The sequence below is a fragment of the Acipenser ruthenus genome, chromosome 5 (genome assembly GCF_902713425.1).
Source record: "Acipenser ruthenus chromosome 5, fAciRut3.2 maternal haplotype, whole genome shotgun sequence".
NCBI classification, from domain to species: Eukaryota; Metazoa; Chordata; class Actinopteri; order Acipenseriformes; family Acipenseridae; genus Acipenser; species Acipenser ruthenus.
Window position 1 is genome coordinate 13,171,316 of NC_081193.1, and position 21,451 is coordinate 13,192,766.

The window sequence follows — 21,451 nt, forward strand, 5'->3', positions numbered from 1 at the left end:
CTGGGATATTTCAAGAGTACGTAGTTCCAAATCATTTGCAATAATTTTACTTCTAGGTGCCTGCCATAGATTATATGTAACATTGGAATATCACCCAAAGTGTCTTTATTGAAGTAGAATCTAGTCATCATCTGCCACAAGTATCCTTTTGATTTTCTGGCAATACACAGCTTTGCACTAGATGGTGCTGGTGCTATACTTCTATAAAGACATCTAGCCTACAGAAAGCACTCCTAGTCCAAGCACCTAAACACCTAAAATGTCATAGAATGTAAGGGAGCAGTGAAAAATAATAAGAACATTTAATATGAAGCTACTTACTCTTTCAGTTATACAAAGCGGAAGATGTGCACAATGGTGAATGTGTATCATCTTGCCAACCATACTGCAAGATATGTTGGGCAAGTGCTGAGCCCTTTAGATGCTATTGAAAGGTCAACAAAGGTTAAACAAATATTGTGAGCACACTGTGGCTCCACACAGCTGCAAGGTGGAAGGATGTTTCCAAACTCAGCTAACAGGATACAGAGGAACAAGGAGCTGATAAAGTGGGGTACATTTGACCTTCTGTAGAAGAGATGTATGTTCTGTGTCTGCAATAAAATTGATAGTTGTTTAGATATTGTTAGGAAATACGAAGTGTCAGCAGAGTTCACAAAGTTCAGCTTCACACACACACACACACACACAGTTAGGCAAGATATATAAGACAGGCACTCATTAGTGCCAGTGAGTACCTGAATCATTTCCTGATAACAGACCACCTCCATACTTGAGCTTTCTTCCAGAAAATTAGGTAATTGATCACTATCTGATTTCTGTTCATAACAAGTTGCTACATTTTGTTTTATCTATCGATAATGTTTAAGCTGTAAGTGTATGACTTGCGAATACTGGAATCAATAAATGGAAATTTACCAACATAGCAATTGGTAACGTGCACACTCATTGACAGACATCAAATTAGTTGCCTTACACTATGGATACAAAGCTGCTGTTTTTCCCCTACAGTGGCTTCTTGCACATGCACCTTAGCACTCTCCATACAGTTATTCGTTTTTAAAACCCAGAGTATGATATTTGGGTGTTATTGCCTGCTGGGACTTATAATTAAGAAAAATCCTATGCTGTGATGTCTTTGTCATCACAGCTCAGCTGTGTAGAGGTGAGCATTTAACCAGAACACTATTGACCTGTATAGAGAGCTAGGAAAGAGCTCCACTGAAAACTGCAGACAGGTACTGTATATAAGGAAAGATAACACCAAAACAGCATTCTAGCAAATTACACTTGTGCTTAACACGCAATATCAATAAATGTGCAAGGTTTGCACCATTCATTTTTTTCAAAGAAACCAGTCATTTTCCATAACTAAACAAATAACTATTGTGAACACCCAAATAGTCTGCATTTTGTGAACAGTTTTGTAAAACTAACCGGTCACAGGCGAGACTAAATTTCTGACAGATCACTTAATTCAGAATAAGAGGCAAAGGAGAAGCTCTTTCATGATACTGGCCTATCAACACACTATTATTAAAGATGAGACATTGAGATTAAACAATTCACAGATGTGTTGCACAATAAGGTATTTGTGCTGTGTACTCTTAGTGTTAATGATCCCAAACAATCATCATACATGCTATCTTAATCATGTATAATAATTTCAACTAGCTGTAAGAGAAATGTGTCATTTTTATTTGCTTTGTAGATGACATGCATATATCCTGATCAGTAAAACAGAAATAATTATCTTTATTACAGTGCCCCAATATAAGCAATTTTGACAGAGTCGACAGACATTTCATTCAGATTTTTTTATTACAAAATATAAATGGCAAAAAAGCTTTTCTTTACTGCTAAACAGTTGTTTATGAATGTTTATTGTGTTTCAGTAAAACAATTCACAAATTGTACAACTTTTTTTATACTAGCATGCTTTTAAAGACATCTGAATAGTGTATTGGTTTGGTGGAAAGGTAGTGGCTTAGGGCAAAGGGATGGATGTGGAATTTGAAATTAATTTGTTCAAGAAAAATATATCTCACCAAGAAGCCATGCGCACTGCTGAACATCATACCCATTTACACTTCTAGAAAGAATCAGTCCATGCATTCAGTCCAGTCTTACCACAGTCCAAATGTGCAACCCTGTGAGGTTAGCAATGACAAAATAAGGACTTTTCAAGCTGCCCAGTGGTTGTAGTAAGCAGTAAATTACTTAATTTGTGTTTAAACATCCTTTAGTTATCGCTTTACAAATGTAATAATTAAGGGTCTTGTAACTCTACCACCTCTTGAATAATGTTCATAGGTTCTGTATACATTGTGTGTTTGATTAAGGAAAGCACATCTGTTGTCCTTACTTTTTAACACATATCTTTCAAGTATACCACCTCCCAATATGTAAACAGTATGCTATAGTACACAGTATGCTATAGAGAGAGGTAAAACTGAGGGGTAAGGAAAACACAAAAGAACCATTACATAGGTGTGCACCACCTTGAAACTGTATTGCTGTTTTAAAACATGATTTTACTCTTTAAAAAGAAAGCCAATCTTAAATATATGGTGTATACATTGTGAAACCTGCCCAAAATTATACTCCAATGTACAACCAGATGCAAAGGTTAGGATTGTTAATCAAAATTCAACAGAAAAAGTGAGGACATACATAGTTTCACAATAGCTACCATCTATAGGACTGGGAAAATCATTTTTTACTATGTAGTTGTATATAAAATACAGACTAAAAATGTTCTTGTCTGGATACCATTTTTCATGGGATAGTAACATATTTCCTAGAAAATGTATACACATTATAATTTAAAGTATTGTAGTTTGTATTTTACTTATACTGCATTTTCTACCTGGGGCTAGCTTTCAATTACAGTGATTGAAACTTTACGACAAGAAAAAAAAACAACAAAAAAGGGTAATTAATTAATTAATTTACATATGAGCATATTTTACTTTTGTGTGACGTGCCTATTTGCATTTCATACATTGGATCATAACCTATAATTCTCCAACATTGTAAATCTTGCCAAACAAGTTGCTTAATTCTTAGCGTAACCTCTAATGCATGTTTACATAATTAAGTTTTTAATAAAACCTACAATTTTCCCCTCTAAAATAAAGCCAAATAACATATTTAACACAAGATGTGTTTCACATCCACCCCCAAAATCAAAGCCCATCCCAGTGAACACAAATGTCCACAATAGCTTCAGTGAAGCTAGTGTAATGAACGTGGTGTAAATTGTTAGGCTTAGTAATAGGGTTAACATGAAGAAATGTCATGTACTATTTCATATATTATGCTACTATTACGAACTTTCCACTGTATTTAATGTATTATGCATTGTTTTATTTTACTGTATATCATGTATTATGCATTTCTCTGTATTTAAAGTATTATGGATTTTCTTGTTGTTACTGCATCTTGTAAAGTGCTTTGTGATGGTGGTCCACTATGAAAGGCGCTATATAAAATAAAGATTGATTGATTGATAACATGGGCATGTACATGGCAGTGCCGTTGTTAATCGCTCGTTGGTGAGAACCGTTTTTTTTCCTATGTTGACGCTATCATTTGCCAACCTCATTCAAATATTTGCGGTTCAGACCCGCCTGTTCCTTCTGATTTTCGATCCTTGCCATCTCGATCATGTTTCTCAAGAGGTGGAATGTGAGATCGATAGAGATGGGAGGGTCTTCGGCCCTCTTCGAGAGCTCTGATAAGTCTTTGAGGCTGATGACCTCCTCCCTCGAGGGCTCCCCTCCGTCGACCACCTGTATGTTGTACGCGGGATGAGCCAAGCCTTTTGTGGACAGCGTTTTCACAAACTGAACGTTGTCGGGAGGTAGTTGAGAGAGGTTTTTCTGAAATCTAGGGTTTTTTTCCAAATACCTAAGCAGCTTTTCTCCCACGAGGTAGGACATAGCATTATCACCAGCATTTACCAAGACGTGGTGGTCCTGGAGCCTGTAACCATGACGGTTAAAGGTGTTCGTGCCCATAGGACGGCAGACACTGGGTGGAATATGAGACACAAGTAATATACTGACTGTTAGCAAAACCAAAAGAGTTGTCTTCATGCTGGATGCTTTAAAATACTCTAGGTCTGAAGAGAAAACAAAGCAAAACACAAAGCAAATTAACATTTAACGCAAAAGACCGGAATTTGGTTATAAACTACAATATAAATTAACTGAGAGTTTGCAAGCCAGGGTAAGATGAAAGCGTTCATAATATATCGACGTATTAATGTGGAACACTTATCCCCCATTGCTTTTCAGAGTAGAAACTTTATTCAGGAGGACCAGTAATTAACAACATAAAACATACGAGTCTTCCTCTGTCAGACATATGTAGCCTAAATAAAAGTTTTAATTTGAGAATCAAGTCCAAATAAATTCTTACTGTATATTTCCAGTACATTTACCTTCATATTGACTTAATAAAACTGTATTTGTAGATTAATTATAGTGTATATTTCCATATTATTAAAGGTATTTTTAAAAGTATTTTACACTAATAATAATACTAAAAACTGAAAAAAATTAAGGTAAAAGAAGAAGAAGAAGAAGAATTCAGGATACATTATACATGTTTATATATAGAACTCTACAGTTAGAGAATTGCAATAAACTGATCCGGGAACACTAAACACTGAAAGTGAAACAGGATTAGTTTCAGTGCATTACACGTTTTACTGCATCTGCTGTAATGAAGTATCCCGGTGAAAGCCATCATTTAAACTAATAAACATCAATCACAGTTGTTTCTAAAACAACTCAAAGTTATAATTCTTTACAAAGCAAATGTAATAAACCAATTCACACTGGTTGGAATGTAATCATGATAATTATAGTCTATAAGCAATCTTACATTCCAGCTTAGGATGTGTGTTCATGATACAATAAATATGAGATATATATATCTATAAACTGATATTTACATGTATTTGACGATTTTAAAAAATTATAGACTTCTAAAACACAACTTATGTACAAAGTCCCTCTTGCAGACTGCTAAATGTACATAAGTTCAACCTCGTAGAGAGTCACAATAGAAAGTATCGACTTACTAAATTATCCGTAGAAGAATATCACAACGTTTTCCACACAAGCTTGGAAGGAAGAACCCAGAATATCAGAAAAGTCCTGCTTGATGGAGATTTGACTCGATCGCTCCTTGCAGAATGTTTATATACATCCAAGACAGCTCCATTGACGTCAGTGGAAGTGCATGTACTGCTTGTAAATTGAAACAGTACTTTTGAACACAACGTAAATAAGGGTGATATCAGAGGTTGCAAACACTTGGACCATCAAAAAACGACAGTTAAATAGGGATGGGCTATTGGTTATTTTTGGAAGGTTAGGGTGGCAAAAATAAATGAATCATCCAAAACTTTGCCGTGGGCTAGAAAAAGTCAAGTCACAGGCAGTCTGTAATAAGTTAAAACATGCTATTGATAGAACAAAATGCATCACTAAAAAAATCCTAATAATAATGTAAGGATTATATATATATATATATATATATATATATATATATATATATATATATATATATATATATATATGGTAAAAAGCTGTACTACTTTCCCCCCCAATAGATAGTGCAGTATCCGCTTCAGCACTCTGGACTGCTCCCTGCTTTCCCTCTCTCCCAGTCTATTTCCTAATGATATAATCCTTCATTATCATAACATTATTTTAGTAACAGAGCGAGCCCATTTATGGTTAAGTTATTTTTATTGAGTCATTTTATATTGAATGTATGTATGTATGTATGTATGTATGTATGTATGTATGTATGTATGTATGTATGTATGTATGTATGTATGTATGTATGTATGTATGTATGTATTTGCTTTGCTGTCAGTTACATGCATGTATTGCTTATCTACACACGTTTAACTGTTCATTTTCTTGACGTGCGTGCATGAACATAATTATTAGGCTACATTGAGACTGTGGATCAGATGTAGATTCGCCCCTAAGGTGAATGTGATAATTGGACGTATTGTCTCCCTATTGTTTCTTATTAACAAATTCAGTATTGACTGACAGATAGCTATCCAAATGACCTGTTTAAATATGTCTAATGATTTATTTCACGTTCACCGTTCCTGTTTCAATGCATAGTGTTTTAAAACTATATATATATATATATACAGACATGCTCAAATTTGTTGGTACCCTTACAGCTCATTGAAATAATGCTTCATTCCTCCTGAAAAGTGATGAAATTAAAAGCTATTTTATCATGTATACTTGCATGCCTTTGGTATGTCATAGAATAAAGCAAAGAAGCTGTGAAAAGAGATGAATTATTGCTTATTCTACAAAGATATTCTAAAATGGCCTGGACACATTTGTTGGTACCCCTTAGAAAAGATCATAAATAATTGGATTATAGTGATATTTCAAACTAATTAGTTTCTTTAATTAGTATCACACATGTCTCCAATCTTGTAATCAGTCATTCAGCCTATTTAAATGGAGAAAAGTAGTCACTGTGCTGTTTGGTATCATTGTGTGCACCACACTGAACATGGACCAGAGAAAGCAAAGGAGAGAGTTGTCTGAGGAGATCAGAAAGAAAATAATAGACAAGCATGGTAAAGGTAAAGGCTACAAGACCATCTCCAAGCAGCTTGATGTTCCTGTGACAACAGTTGCAAATATTATTAAGAAGTTTAAGGTCCATGGAACTGTAGCCAACCTCCCTGGGCGCAGCCGCAAGAGGAAAATCGACCCCAGATTGAACAGAAGGATAGTGCGAATGGTAGAAAAAGAACCAAGGATAACTGCCAAAGAGATACAAGCTGAACTCCAAGGTGAAGGTACGTCAGTTTCTGATCGCACCATCCGTCGCTTTTTGAGCGAAAGTGGGCTCCATGGAAGAAGACCCAGGAGGACTCCACTTTTGAAAGAAAAACATAAAAAAGCCAGACTGGAATTTGTTAAAATGCATATTGACAAGCCACAATCCTTCTGGGAGAATGTCCTTTGGACAGATGAGTCAAAACTGGAGCTTTTTGGCAAGTCACATCAGCTCTATGTTCACAGACGAAAAAATGAAGCTTTCAAAGAAAAGAACACCATACCTACAGTGAAACATGGAGGAGGCTCGGTTATGTTTTGGGGCTGCTTTGCTGCGCCTGGCACAGGGTGCCTTGAATCTGTGCAGGGCACAATGAAATCTCAAGACTATCAAGGCATTCTGGAGCGAAATGTACTGCCAAGTGTCAGAAAGCTCTGTCTCAGTCGCAGGTCATGGGTCCTCCAACAGGATAATGACCCAAAACACACAGCTAAAAGCACCCAAGAATGGATAAGAACAAAACATTGGACTATTCTGAAGTGGCCTTCTATGAGTCCTGATCTGAATCCTATCGAACATCTATGGAAAGAGCTGAAACTTGCAGTCTGGAAAAGGCACCCATCAAACCTGAGACAGCTGGAGCAGTTTGCTCAGGAAGAATGGGCCAAACTACCTGTTAACAGGTGCAGAAGTCTCATTGAGAGCTACAGAAAACGTTTGATTGCAATGATTGCCTCTAAAGGTTGTGCAACAAAATATTAGGTTAGCGGTCCCATCATTTTTGTCCATGCCATTTTCATTTGTTTTCTTATTTACAATATTATGTTGAATAAAAAATCAAAAGCAAAGTCTGATTTCTATTAAATATGGAATAAACAATGGTGGATGCCAATTACTTTTGTCAGTTTCAAGTTATTTCAGAGAATATTGTGCATTCTTCGTTTTTTGTGGAGGGGTACCAACAAATTTGAGCACGTCTGTATATATATATATATATATATATATATATATATATATATATATATATATATATATATATATAACGCAGTTTAAGAGATGTAAATTTGATATGAACTGACTGCAGTGTATGTGACACATGTTTACCACAGCATTTACATTTATTTACACAACATGACCTTTAGTAATTTTACTGTCAGTGTACTGTCCACACAGTTTAATGTCAAAGTTATACAGTACTCCATACTTCAGTTTGTAGCCAAAAACAAACTGTTTTTGTTGTTGAAGTAAATATCACATTATAGTTAAGTAAGGAATGCAGCAGCAGTTTATGCTCTGTTTGAAATGGGAACATGTGAGATATTACAAGAATGTTATAACTCACTTTGCATTCACTCATAGACTGTTTGAATTGACTTTAAAACTTGACCAAAGAATGAACTGAGCTGCTAAAAATATACAACGCTGTTAGAAGATGACTTGTTACAACAATAAATCATTCAGAATGGATTTTCAACAGTAAACCTTTATAGTGGGGTTAAAAAAAAACGCATAACATTTCAATGAATGTAATATTTGTTCTTTTCTACAATACATCACTCATATTGGTGAAAATCAATTTCGTTTTACTTGCTATTTTTTCATGATTTCTTTGACCCGCATTTTCACACACACACAAAAAATTGTATTTTATGAGTCATGTTGACTTCGAGCCATAAACGACCCTACAGCTCTAAACACGAGTCCCCATACATAACAAGGAGAAGGGTTGGAATACGCACTGTGGCCAGAGGGACTAAAAGCACACCAGTTACAAAATCGTGACTGTGCTGCAGAGAGTGGCCTTTGCCCAACAACGTTTGATCCAATCATAACTTATCAATAAAAATGACATGTATTCTGTCACATACAGTATAAAACTGCATGTCCTGTTATAAAACAGTTTCAGTAACCTTCAAATTGATGAGTAGATCTGACTCTGAAGGGGACTAAAAGTAAGTGTTTTCAAATCTTTTGGGTTCGAAAAACCATATTAGAGCGCCAGTAGGACTGGATTAGTGGTTGTTTTAAAGATAACATAAATACCTTATTTGTATCTTTTTTATTTGTCAATGCATGCTTGTGCGCAGGAAGGCAATAAGTTACAGTACATCCACAAAGCATATATTTTTAAGATAGTTTTGTGTTGCATTTGTATAACTTAAGATGGAATCTAGATCAACAAGAGTGAGAAAAAATGACTGTAAAAGTCACAACATACAGGTAAAAAGCACAGATGGACTTTCTTACATCACAAGTGAAGTGGCAGCCAATTTAGTGTATTATTTTCTCTATTCCCTTAAGACAAACATTTATTATACCAATTCCTGACTCCAGTTTTCCAGCTCCAAAAAGTCCTTCCTCCTTATCGATGTAGCTGGGTCAGGATCAATCCATGACAAGTGATTAAATGGGAGGCCAGCAAATAAAATGATAGAGTAATCAACATGTGTAGTTGTGTAGCAGTGTGGAGTAGTGGTTAGGGCTCTGGATTCTTGACCAGAGGGTTGTGGGTTCAATCCCAGGTGGGGGACACTGCTGCTGTACCCTTGAGCAAGGTACTTTACCTAGATTGCTCCAGTAAAAACCCAACTCTATAAATGGGTAATTGTATGTAAAAAAAAAAAATAATGTAATTGTATGTAAAAACAATGTGATATCTTGTAGCAATTGTAAGTCGCCCAGGGCATCTGCTAAGAAAGAATAACAATAGTACTCTGCAAACTTTCAGATACAGTTTTTTTCTATGATGACCATACAATATATTAATGTGTATTTCTAGCCAGCTCACTTGGATACACACATAAGAAATAAGATACTGATATTTCTTGCACCAGACAGAAATAAGTCAACATAAATGAGGGGGATTTTGTAGGGGATTTTGGGGGATTGTTTTTTTAAATAGTAATTTGTAACTAGTGTGTTAGACATGACATTAGACATGTGAAATGTGTATTTATGCTTGTACAGAAATGATCAAGTCTTTTGTCATTGCATCACCTCAATCTTCTCAGCTTTCTGTCCACCTCATACATTTATTTATACTTCATTTCCACTCCTACAGTATGTTGATCTACTAAAATATATGATCTTGAGCATTGTGTCTTTGTTTTTATCTCAGGACCAATATGGCTAATCATAACAATTTTCATTTGAACTTTATGGGTTACAAACTGCTTCTATTTTTGGCACAGTATAGTCCCCAGTTACCCATTCTTTGGATCTCGAAACAAGGCTATTCAATTACTATAGATCATTGATCTGCTTAAGATGTGTCCCATAATTGGATTGCCCAAATTAAAAAAAATAAACTTGTATTAGATAGGTGGGGGTGTGTGAGCCAAAAACATTTATAAAACAACAATGGCAAAAAGATTGAATGGAAAATAATACAATAGTATTCTGTTTATAGGAAGGCCCAATGCATAATGGGACTTTGGTAACAATGAACAGCCCGCCTCAAAAAGGGTTATAATGTTATAGAATCAAGAGCTGCTGAACTAGATGATGTTCTCATCTTTAAAACATAAACATCTGATTAAGATACCTACTTTGGAACAATGTGATTCGTCTGGTCAGTCTGAAATTGGATTTGAATGAATACAAGAAATACAAAAAATGAATTTTGTGTTAAACGCTACTATAAATCTCTTACTTAATGCTACTTTATAAACACGTATTCTAGCAGCAGCGTGGAGTAGTGGTTAGGGCTCTGGACTCTTGACCAGAGGATCGTGGGTTCAATCCCAGGTGGGGGACACTGCTGTACCCTTGAGCAAGGTGCTTTACCTAAATTGCTCCAATAAAAACCCAACTGTATAAATGGGTAATTGTATGTAAAAATAATGTGATATCTTGTAACAATTGTAAGTCACCCTGGATAAGAGTGTCTGCTAATAAATAAATAATAATTAATAATATAAATAATAAAAGAGAACAAGAGAGCAAATCCAAATTGCATTTCATAGTAAATTAGCTTCTATCTAAAATAACATTTCATTTTATACACATTATCTCTGTGTCTTGTTTCCATTATGCAAACCGCATGAATACCTCCAGTCATGTGTTAAAAAGGGCAAAGCTATGTATCATTTCATGCTGCTCTTCTCTTCTCAACAGAGATCTTAATCCCCACTGAGAGGTCCCTTGCTTGAGGAAACAGGTTCAGAGTAGCAGGTGAATGCAGGGACTCTTACATCTGGAAGGGACTGATATAAAGTACAGTTCAAATCTTTTCAACAAAATGCATCCTTACATTCTGAAAACTACTGTATCCACAGTTTTTAATGATAAATACACAGTTCTGTGTTTTCTTTAAGTAATCTATCGTTTTATGGTTACAGGAAGCATTTGACAAAAGATGAAAGGATGGTGTAATAGAAATATTTGAAGTTAGGGTAGTCTTTCTGTAAATGTACGTATAGGGTCTGGTTTAATTATCCTACATATACCTTGACGGGATACCCCCCGGATGGATATTTATTTAAAGCACCAGGGAATCCCCCCAGATTGCATAAACCTCTTATTTTTACTGTAGGGGGATGCAATCTAGGGCAATTCATCAGTAATATACAATGCTATAGGAGTAGAAGATATTACATTATATTGCGTGCAAATTATCTATGATCTCTAAGATTTTTTTTTCAGATAATATGCTCGTTGATCATTTTCACATTAGCTAGATAAATTGAACAGTAAATACACACTTCAGTTAGGGCATTTAAATAGTGTGCTTTTTGACTAAAATGTAGTAACGTTTTGGGGGTACCAAGTTATGAGCCGCACATGTGAAAAACATGTGTAAAGGTAATGCAGTAATCTGTGGAGGAGCTTTATGAATAACTATTAGGGAGACAAGGCTTCTTCTTTCAAGGCACTTTTATTTTGAAGGCACAGTTTCGATTGTTATACAACTTGTTTACCCTGCTGCTCATCACAACTCTCTAAAAATAAATAAATATATAACTTTGATAGGGAGTAATGTTCATCTAAAGGCAAGATTTGATAAATATTTAAAATCCACTGTAAGCACATGTCAAAATGTACAGGTTCCTTCATATTTACCCAATACTCAGTAACTTTTATCACAATTCATATAAGTGGCTCTTTAGATACAAGTTCTTATGTCACTTGAAACCAGGTTTGGGAAGTCCATGCCAACTAAACTCACTTACATTGTTCCCGTTTTATAAGGTGGATGGTTTCTAGTAATTTAAATAAGTTATATATATATATATATATATATATATATATATATATATATATATATATATATATATATATATATATATATATATATATATTTATTTTGGTTATAAAAACAGACTTAATATTCTTTAATTAACTCATGTATTCAAACGTTGTGTAGAAGTCATTTATCTATGTGTAAAAATGAGGTGGGAATCTACCTCAGTATCCCAGATTTGGAAAAATCTCACACGTTACTACAGCGCTCATTTTCCAAATGTAATAATTACAGGCATTTTAAAGTCACTCTGTATTGTCTTAACCTTTTGATTGACACGCAGATAGAATGTATGCGCTTTTCCAGTGCTGCTGCAGTTTTACATTGTTTTATTAAAACCTTGAATCATTTTACAAACACACTACATTAAATTATTGATAATCACTAAGATTATGGAGGGGATTTACAAAACAACTCTATCAGTATTCAGATTCAGAAATAGCGCTGGCAAATCACAATCTCTTACAAACAAGTAGATAAAAAAACTCCATTGTAAGAAGGACGATTTTAGAAAAGTGTTCTACTTTCTGTCATACAGCTTAAAAGATTACAACTTCCCAACAGGACTTTAAAGAGACTATACAGTCCTTATTTTTTAACAATATATTTACGACGAGATCTCTTATCATTGGCACGAGATAGTAAAATCACAAGACCCCTGTAACAGGTGTAATACATTGTGTAGGGGATGCACCATCTGGAAAGGTGCAGAGCTCCTGCTCTGCAATCAGCACTGTTGAATAAGTTAACGAATTTCAGATGCATGCCGTATGCAGGAATGATTCACAGACATGAAGTGCATTGGCTGGAATGTCTGTATAGGTATGTGAATAATGTAAGCAGATCATGTGTTGGGTGTATGTATACAAAATGGGGTGCTGTCTGTATAAGAGTCTAAAATGAAACCGTATTCATTTCAAACCAGCCTGAAAAAAATGTCTTGATATCCTCCCCTCCTTTTATCTACATATCTGACCCCATCCCTTGTTGAACAATCTATATTGGTTAACAAGTAAAATGATAGAAGAATAAAGCTTTTTTAATAACTGCAAATTGCCTGCGTTTTAAAGATGTATAGCATAGGTTAAAAAACAAATAGTAGTAGAAATGGAGACACAGACAGTTTAAAAATAATCTTTTTTAACTCATATGATTGCTGAAGTGTACTATTTTTTCAAAGGCCAGAACATTAAAACACAAGGACCGCTATGTGTTGTTTTATAAGAGTACTCTACCTGCCCTCCAGCATTAAACTACCAGATCATGATCCTGAATGCCAGACATTTTATTTAGTATTAATAAAACTTGCAAATGCGGGTACAAGGTAGGTAAATTCAACAGTCAAATACAGTACATCGGGTTGTAAAACCAATGACAGCTATCCAACAGTTTAAAATCCCACACAGGTTGATTGTATGACCATAACATCAGGATGTAAAAATATTTAATAGTTTTCTATTTCAAATTCTTACTATTCTTAGAATAAGTAAGCAAGACTACTGGGAGTTGGAAGGACTAGCTGGCGAATCTTTGCTTTATTACACCCACTCTCCCTTTCTAAAAAAGCAATGCCTATAGGTAGGAAGTGGCCATATTGAAGAAAAATAAAACCTAAAGAAGCAAATAAACAATGAGAAATAAACACTTATCGACCAAACTAAGCGTTAGAGCTGTTAGTTAGAGTTTTTCAGTTAATGAGGTAAGAAGGGTTTCTGAAGAAATCCATTACATCTTATTGGCCTCCCAAGAGAGGTAGGTATTCCACACTATAGCAATGACTTGGAGCACTGTCAATCTAAATGAGAAGACAAAAAGAAAATCATGAAAGCATCAATCTGCTTTCACAAAGGACAAGGCTTTAATAAGAAGTGAAAGGACGGGACAGTGGGATCACTTTTAATTTCAATGTTGGGTAACATAAAGGAGGAATATATCTATAAACTTTACTCATGGTATACAGTAGGAATCCAACATAGTTTCACATAACACATTTCTTTTGCCAGTCCAGTATAATTAAGTTAAAAATATTACCAAATCATGCTCCAGCTAACCATATTGAGTTTTATCATTTTTCTCTAAATCTGTCTTTGCAGCCAGTCTCATCTACTCTCTGTCTATGTAAATGTTGAGTTGATGGGGCTGGCAGAATTGAATGGTCACATTGTCATATGATTTGGCAGTGGAACGATTGCAAACTCCATAAAACAGTAAGGGGCGTATTAAAAACCTATTCAAATTACATTTTAGGCCACTTACTATTTAACATGCTGTATAAGAACGTGCATGCAAACACAAATACACCCCTCCTAGATACAGTATAGTAATTGCTTTAATCTAATTAAACATATTTTTTACCTGTGATTTAGTGGTATAAAATAGAAATACTTGGCTACTTGATTAATTTAAAATGGCACAATAGACAAGATGTGCTGGGTTTGAACTACACCACTGCACATCTATAACATCTAATTCAACTGTAATGCAAGATCATCTGGGGCTGTAGTACCGTACATGGCTATAAAACTGGTACACATTTAGCTGTATAACTACTGTACATGATTAATAATATGACAAAACCACAAATTATTAACATACAACTTACATAATAGCTTGCTATCAAGGCATCAATGAAATCCTGCAAGAAATAATAATAAAAAAATAAAAAAAGGAAAAATGTTACTTTATTTCCGATTGAGAATCTTTGGTATGAGTTGAAGAAGGCTGTGCACAATACTTGAAGATAATATCCTTAAGGACTATAAAGAAGACAAGCGCTGAATTGCCAACAAAACTGGCAGAAGGCACAGGTGTCGTTTTGTCCATCAAATCAAACGTACAAAGGTCACTCTTAATATCAGGACTTAAAGGATGTGTTGCAGTAAGAATACCTCTATTAAGAAAGGGGAACACGACTAAAAGGCTAAAATATGCACAAGAACACAGAAATTGGACTATGGAACAATGGTCAAAGGTGCTTTGGACTGTTGATGGATGGACAAGGACACCTGTGCCTTCTGCCAGTTCTGTTGTCAATTCAACGCTTATCTTCTTTCTATTCCTTAAGGATATTATCTTCAAGTATTGCTCATCCTTGTTAGACAGCTTTTTGGGTCTTCCAGTCCCGGGTTTGTCAATTACAGATGTTTCTCTGTACTTGTTGATTATGCTTTGGATACGACACCTTGAAAATCAAGTGATGCGAGCTATTTCACTCAATGTTTTTCCTTCTTTATGCAAGTCAACATTGTTATAATAGTATAAAATACTAGTGGAGGCTTTGAGTAAATTGTTGATGCTCATAATGCATCAGAGTAGAAAAATGCAACATGTCTAAGACTTTTGCACAGCAGTGTGTGTATGTATATATATATATATATATATATATATATATATATATATATATATATATATATACAGTGCCTTGCAAAAGTATTCAGACCCCTGACCAATTCCCTCATATTACTGAATTACAAATGGTACATTGAAATTTCGTTCTGTTTGATATTTTATTTTAAAACACTGAAACTCAAAATCAATTATTGTAAGGTGACATTGGTTTTATGTTGGGAAATATTTTTAAGAAAAATAAAAAACTGAAATATCTTGCTTGCATAAGTATTCAACCCCCACACATTCATATTTGGTAGAGCCAACTTTTGCTGCAAAAGTGCTTGGGATCATTGTCCTGCTGAAAGGTGAATTTCCTCCCAAGCTTCAGTTTTTTAGCGGACTGAAGCAGGTTCTCTTGCAGTATTTCCCTGTATTTTGCTCCATCCATTCTTCCTTCAATTTTAACAAGATGCCCAGTCCCTGCTGATGAGAAGCATCCCCACAGCATGATGCTGCCACCACCATACTTCACTGTAGGGATGGTGTGTCTTGAGGCATGGGCAGTGTTAGGTTTGCACCACACATAGTGCTTTGAGTTTTGGCCAAAAAGCTCTATCTTGGTCTCATCTGACCACAAAACCTTTTCCCACATCGCAGCTGGGTCACTCTCATGCTTTCTGGCAAACTCCAGACGTGCTTTCAGATGTTACTTTTTGAGTAACGGCTTCTTTCTTGCCACCCTCCCATACAGGCCAGTGTTATGCAGAGCTCTTGATATGGTTGACTGGTGCACCATTACTCCACTCCCAGCCACTGAACTCTGTAGATCCTTCAAAGTGATTGTTGGCCTCTCTGTGGCTTCTCTCACAGGTCTCCTTCTTGTTTGAGCTCTGAGTTTTGAGGGACGGCCTTTTCTTGGCAGTGCCTGGGTGATGTGATGCAGCTTCCACTTCCTGATTATTGATCCAACTGTGCTCACTGGGATATCCAAACACTTGGATATTACTTTGTACCCTTTCCCTAATCTATGCATTTGTATTACTTTATCTCTAACTTCTGTAGAATGCTCTTTGGTCTTCATTTTCCTTCAGATTCACAGCCTGACCAATGATCCTTCAACAGTGGGGTTTTTATCCAGAAAATGTGACAGCAACTTTAATGGTTCACAGGTGGAGGCCGATGGTAATGTAATTGTGTCCTCGCTAGGGCAATTTCTTTCATCGGTGTAAATTGGGAGCTTCCACAGCACAGGGGTTGAATACTTGTGCAAGCAAGATATTTCAGTTTTTTATTTTTCTTAAAAATATTTCCCAACATAAAACCAATGTCACCTTACAATAATTGATTTTGAGTTTCAGTGTTTTAAAATAAAATATCAAACAGAACGAAATTTCAATGTACCATTTGTAATTCAGTAATATGAGAGAATTGGTCAAGGGTCTGAATACTTTTGCAAGGCACTGTATATATATACAGTATATATATATATACACACACTGAGTGTACAAAACATTGGGAACACCTTCCTAATATTGAGTTGCACCCCCTTTTGCCCTCAGAACAGCCTCAATTCATCGGGGCATGGACTCTACAAGGTGTCGAAAGCGTTCCACAGGGATGTTGGCCCATGTTGACTCCAATGCTTCCCACAGTTGTGTCAAGTTGGCTGGTAGTTGATCTCTACTCCAAATAGCTCGTTCCATCTCATCCCACAGATGCTCAATTGGATTGAGATCTGGTGACTGGGCAGGCCACTGCAGTAAGCTGAATTCACTGTCATGTTTGTGGAACCATTCCTGGACAATCCTAGCCTTGTGGCATGGGGCATTATCCTGCTGAAAAAATCCATTAGCAGATGGATACACTGCTGCCATGAAGGGATGCACCTGATTGGCAATGATGTTCAGATATCCTGTGGCATTCAAATGTTGCTCCACTTTTATCAAGGGGCCCAATGTGTGCCATGAAAACAGACCCCACACCATCACACCACCACCACCACCAGCCTGCAATGTTGACACATGTACTCATGTGGTTTTCTCCATACCCTAGTCTTCCCATCAGCATGAAACAGCAGGAACCGGTTTTTCCAATCCTCCAGTGTCCAGTGTTTTTGTTCCTTAGCCCACTGCAACCGCAGTTTCTTGTGTTTTGCTTAAAGAAGTGGAACTCTGTTAGGTCATCGGCTGCCATACCCCATTCGTGTCCAGGTACGACGAGTTGTGCATTCTTTTATGGGTCTTTCGGCACCAATGTTGTACTGGACTGTCAGATGACTAACTGTAGCCCGTCTGTTGCTCTGCACAATTCGTGTCAGCCTCCTTTGGCCTCTTTCATCAATGAGCCATTTTCGACCACTGGCCTGCCATTGGCTGAAAGTCCTTTGGGTGGTGGACCATCCTTGATACACACGGGAAACTGTTGAGCGTGAAAAACCCTGCAGTGTTACAGTTCTTGACACACTCAAACCGGCGTGCCTGGCACCTACTACCATACTCCGTTCAAAGGCACTTAAATCTTTTGTCTTGCCCATTTACCCTCTGAATGGCACACATACACAATCCATGTCTCAATTGTGTCAAGGCTTAAAAATCCTTCTTTAACCTGTCTCCCCTTCATCTACACTGATTGAAGTGGATTTAACAGGTTACATCATTAAGGGATCATAGCTTTCACCTGGATTCACCTCGTCAGTCTATTTCATGGAAAGAGCAGGTGTTCCTAATGTTTTGTACACTCAGTGTATATAGAGTATTATTGCCTACAAAAAAAGCCAATATTCTGAAAAGCAAACATCAGTCTGCTCCTCTTGTCTAATTGGAGCTTGTTAACCTGCTGTCTGGTTTCTCTGTGTCTGTCATTTATTGTATATTAAAGTACCAGACAGCTGATACAGCTGATAAATGAAGGAAAAAGCTAGTCAAGAACAGAGATATTTTATTGCTTAGCTGCCACCTCCATCACAAATTGTGTGATTTCAGTAGCTAAATCGATTTAGTGTTGAAAGACCCCATAGGGAGGGTGAAGAAGTCAAGGCATTTCCTTGCAGTCTGACCCTTGATGTGAATGTCGTGACACTTTGCACTGGTTCAGATCTCTGTACTCGCGGAACACTGAGAAAGTAGACTTTTAGTCCCTTGGTTATTGCCTTTTCATAATAACACCTGTTGATAGCCCGTGAATATAGAAGTGAAAGTCCCTCGTTCAGAAAGCCTCCCACCTGTATTAATATTGCTGCAGACATTTTAATAAGAAGCATTTACAAATGTTTCCTTACTGGAAAAAGCCTTCTGGGCCCTCATATAATCATTGACTGGCAACACATTGTAATGGAGCATCGTCATTTACTCAGTCATATGCTAGGGGAGTAACAATACACTAAGACCATGGTATGATAAGCATCGCAATATGCAAGTCCAGGTAAGAGATTATTGGTATATTATATTTTATAAAATGGCAAGAATAGAGGGAGTAATCCCGTTGGCTAGCAAGCGTTCCAACCTGTACAGATATTTCACGATACCAGCACAGCTTGGAACGTTCACCAATTTACTTTGGGAGGTGTGGGGTAGGGTAGGATAGGGTGTGTGTGTGTGGGGGGGGGGGGGGGGCATTTTATAATCGCATTAACACTCCAGGGTGTTTAAATATAGTCCAAAATTCACATGCCTAGGCTGTTTAACAAACAATACTCCTGGGCATGTGGATATTGGACAATATTTAATCACCCTGTTGTATGTTAGGTATTGCTTTTATATTATCTGGGAAAATCTGATATTATGTTATGGTCCCAATGGGGATTCTGTTTCATCTAATTAAATGATCCTCAATGACAGACTATTTTGTTAAAAAGCATAATTTAAGCAAGAGCATGTACTGTACAGTACACATACTAACTACTGTATAAATCACATTTATTCTTCATTCAAGGAACGTTTGGGCGACTATCAGTAGATATGCACTGCAGTGATTTTATCTTGTATCATGATACACACCTCCACCATGATATGATTTGTCATGCAAAGGAAGTGTTGTGATTGTTTCATTGTTACACGGCTAGAACTTCCTGTCTGAGTTTTAATGAATGAAGAATACACCCAAGAGATACAACAGCCAATGGGTCCATCAGCTGAAGGATGTGGTCCTTTATAGACTGACTGATAATCTCAGCTGGACATTCACACTGAATGTGTCAATATGAGGCTCCACTCAGCATCTTATCGATGCTCCCTGGCAAACTGCACTCATTAATCTCCCAACAATGAGGCTGCCAGCCTTTTATCAGCTAATACAGATCTTGAATGAACAAATTCAATACTCGCACCATTTTTAAAAGGTCTTATCTTCTTTTGTTATTTTCCTGCCAAAATAATTGGTCATAACTTAATATAGAGCCCCCACTGGCCACCACCACGGTTTTATGATCAATAGAAATGAAACTTGACATGGAGGCAATAAAATTGACATACAAACGGCTTGTTTCAGCTTTTACACTGCAATGCAATCTAAGAGGTTGTGTGTGTGTTCAAATGAAAGTTAAAGCAATGCGTTTGCAGGTGTTAATTACAGTTATCCCAGTGTGTCTTGACAATATTACAGGTTTACAAACTGCACATAAATCTGCTGCCTCACCAGATACATTACTGGGGTAGATCAGAGGTATTTTAGAGCTTTTGTTTATCATACTGATAGAATTATGAATTTAAAATCATAGGATTACAAAATCCGGATCACTTTGATCCAGATTACAAATATTGCTCTTAATTGAGGAATTCCTATATCTAATAGATTACATTTGTTGGAAGCCTGGTAGAAATAAGGACCACAACCTTTTGCTAGCTAATTACCATTGAACTTTGAAAAAAATACCTACTGATACAGCTGATAAATTAAGGGGAAAAAAAGCTATTGACTAGTTGGTCAAGAACAGAGTTATTTTATATCTTACCGGTCACCTTTACCACAAAAACAACAGCAGAACTGCAAATTGACCAGTGAAATAAGAGCTCAAATAATAGCTCTATCACAAGGAAAGCTGTAGTCAAAGAATATTGCATGGCCAGTACTGCAACGTGTGTGTGTATCAATAGCTGCAAACTGCAGCTATTCAGACCATGGACCCTCTTAATGCAAAATTCAGGTGACCTACTGGCCTCCCGGCAAATGCAGAACAGACAAGCAGGACATACATCACTGGCTAAATAAAGCATTCTTACTTTCCATGCTCTTTAATATGCATTTCCACTCTAAAAGCTGTCGGCTGAAACAAACATGATAACTGCTTCCTCCTTTCGTTAGTACTTCTCTCTGCCATTTGGCTGATTGCTAAGGTATGTCAGTGGTTTGTGGTGTTGCAGGTTTTGGAGTGATAAATCATCACTCTCGCTTCTCTACCTGACAGTGTCTTCTTGTCCTGCGATCCTGCTAAGTAACATGCTCATTATGAGTCATAATACAGCAGTGCTCTGAATGATTAAAATGAATCATACGAATGGCTGAACTGAGAAGAGTGTGTGTGTGTGCAGTACTGTGTGTAAGTGAAATCAGTGAGTTTGGCCAGATATTTTCTTTAAAAAGACAAATAATTAAACTCACCTTAATCTGTGTATATATATCATCCAATAGCTACAAACAGCATGAGACCCTGGACACTCTTAGTGCAAAATATCATGCCCCAAGCTAGCATTCATCCTTAGGCTAACAACATAATCTGTCCATCCAGTCTTTAAAGGAAAAATTCTGCAATGGACAGAAAGACATCCAATGGTGACATTGGATATTGCATATTGACCAATGTGCTCCCAAGCTTCCAGAAAAACTAACACTACAAAACAAATAGGCACAAGGGCCAAAATAAAAGGTTTATACACAAAATTACGACACATAACACGCAGCACACTTCAACAATACCTACACCCACTCTGACACCAACATTAATTCTAAAATTAACACCTGTGATTACCATTTTTATACACCTGTGACTGGAGCCTAATTAATTATCACTTATTCAATTTACGACTCCAGCCACATTCCCACGTG

At 36.5% G+C, this 21,451-nt stretch overlaps 1 protein-coding gene across 1 annotated transcript; it reads right to left on the reverse strand.

The window, feature by feature from the left end:
* Positions 1-1,709: 1,709 nt before the first annotated feature.
* On the reverse strand, positions 1,710-5,207 carry LOC117402780 (UI-like). The gene is made up of 2 exons (XM_034004228.3): positions 5,093-5,207; positions 1,710-4,126 (listed from the first exon to the last, which is right to left on the reverse strand). The coding sequence occupies exon 2, from the start codon at positions 4,098-4,100 to the stop codon at positions 3,591-3,593; it is 510 nt and encodes a 169-aa protein (XP_033860119.2). The 5' UTR covers positions 4,101-4,126; positions 5,093-5,207; the 3' UTR covers positions 1,710-3,590.
* Between the last annotated feature and the right edge of the window lie 16,244 nt (positions 5,208-21,451).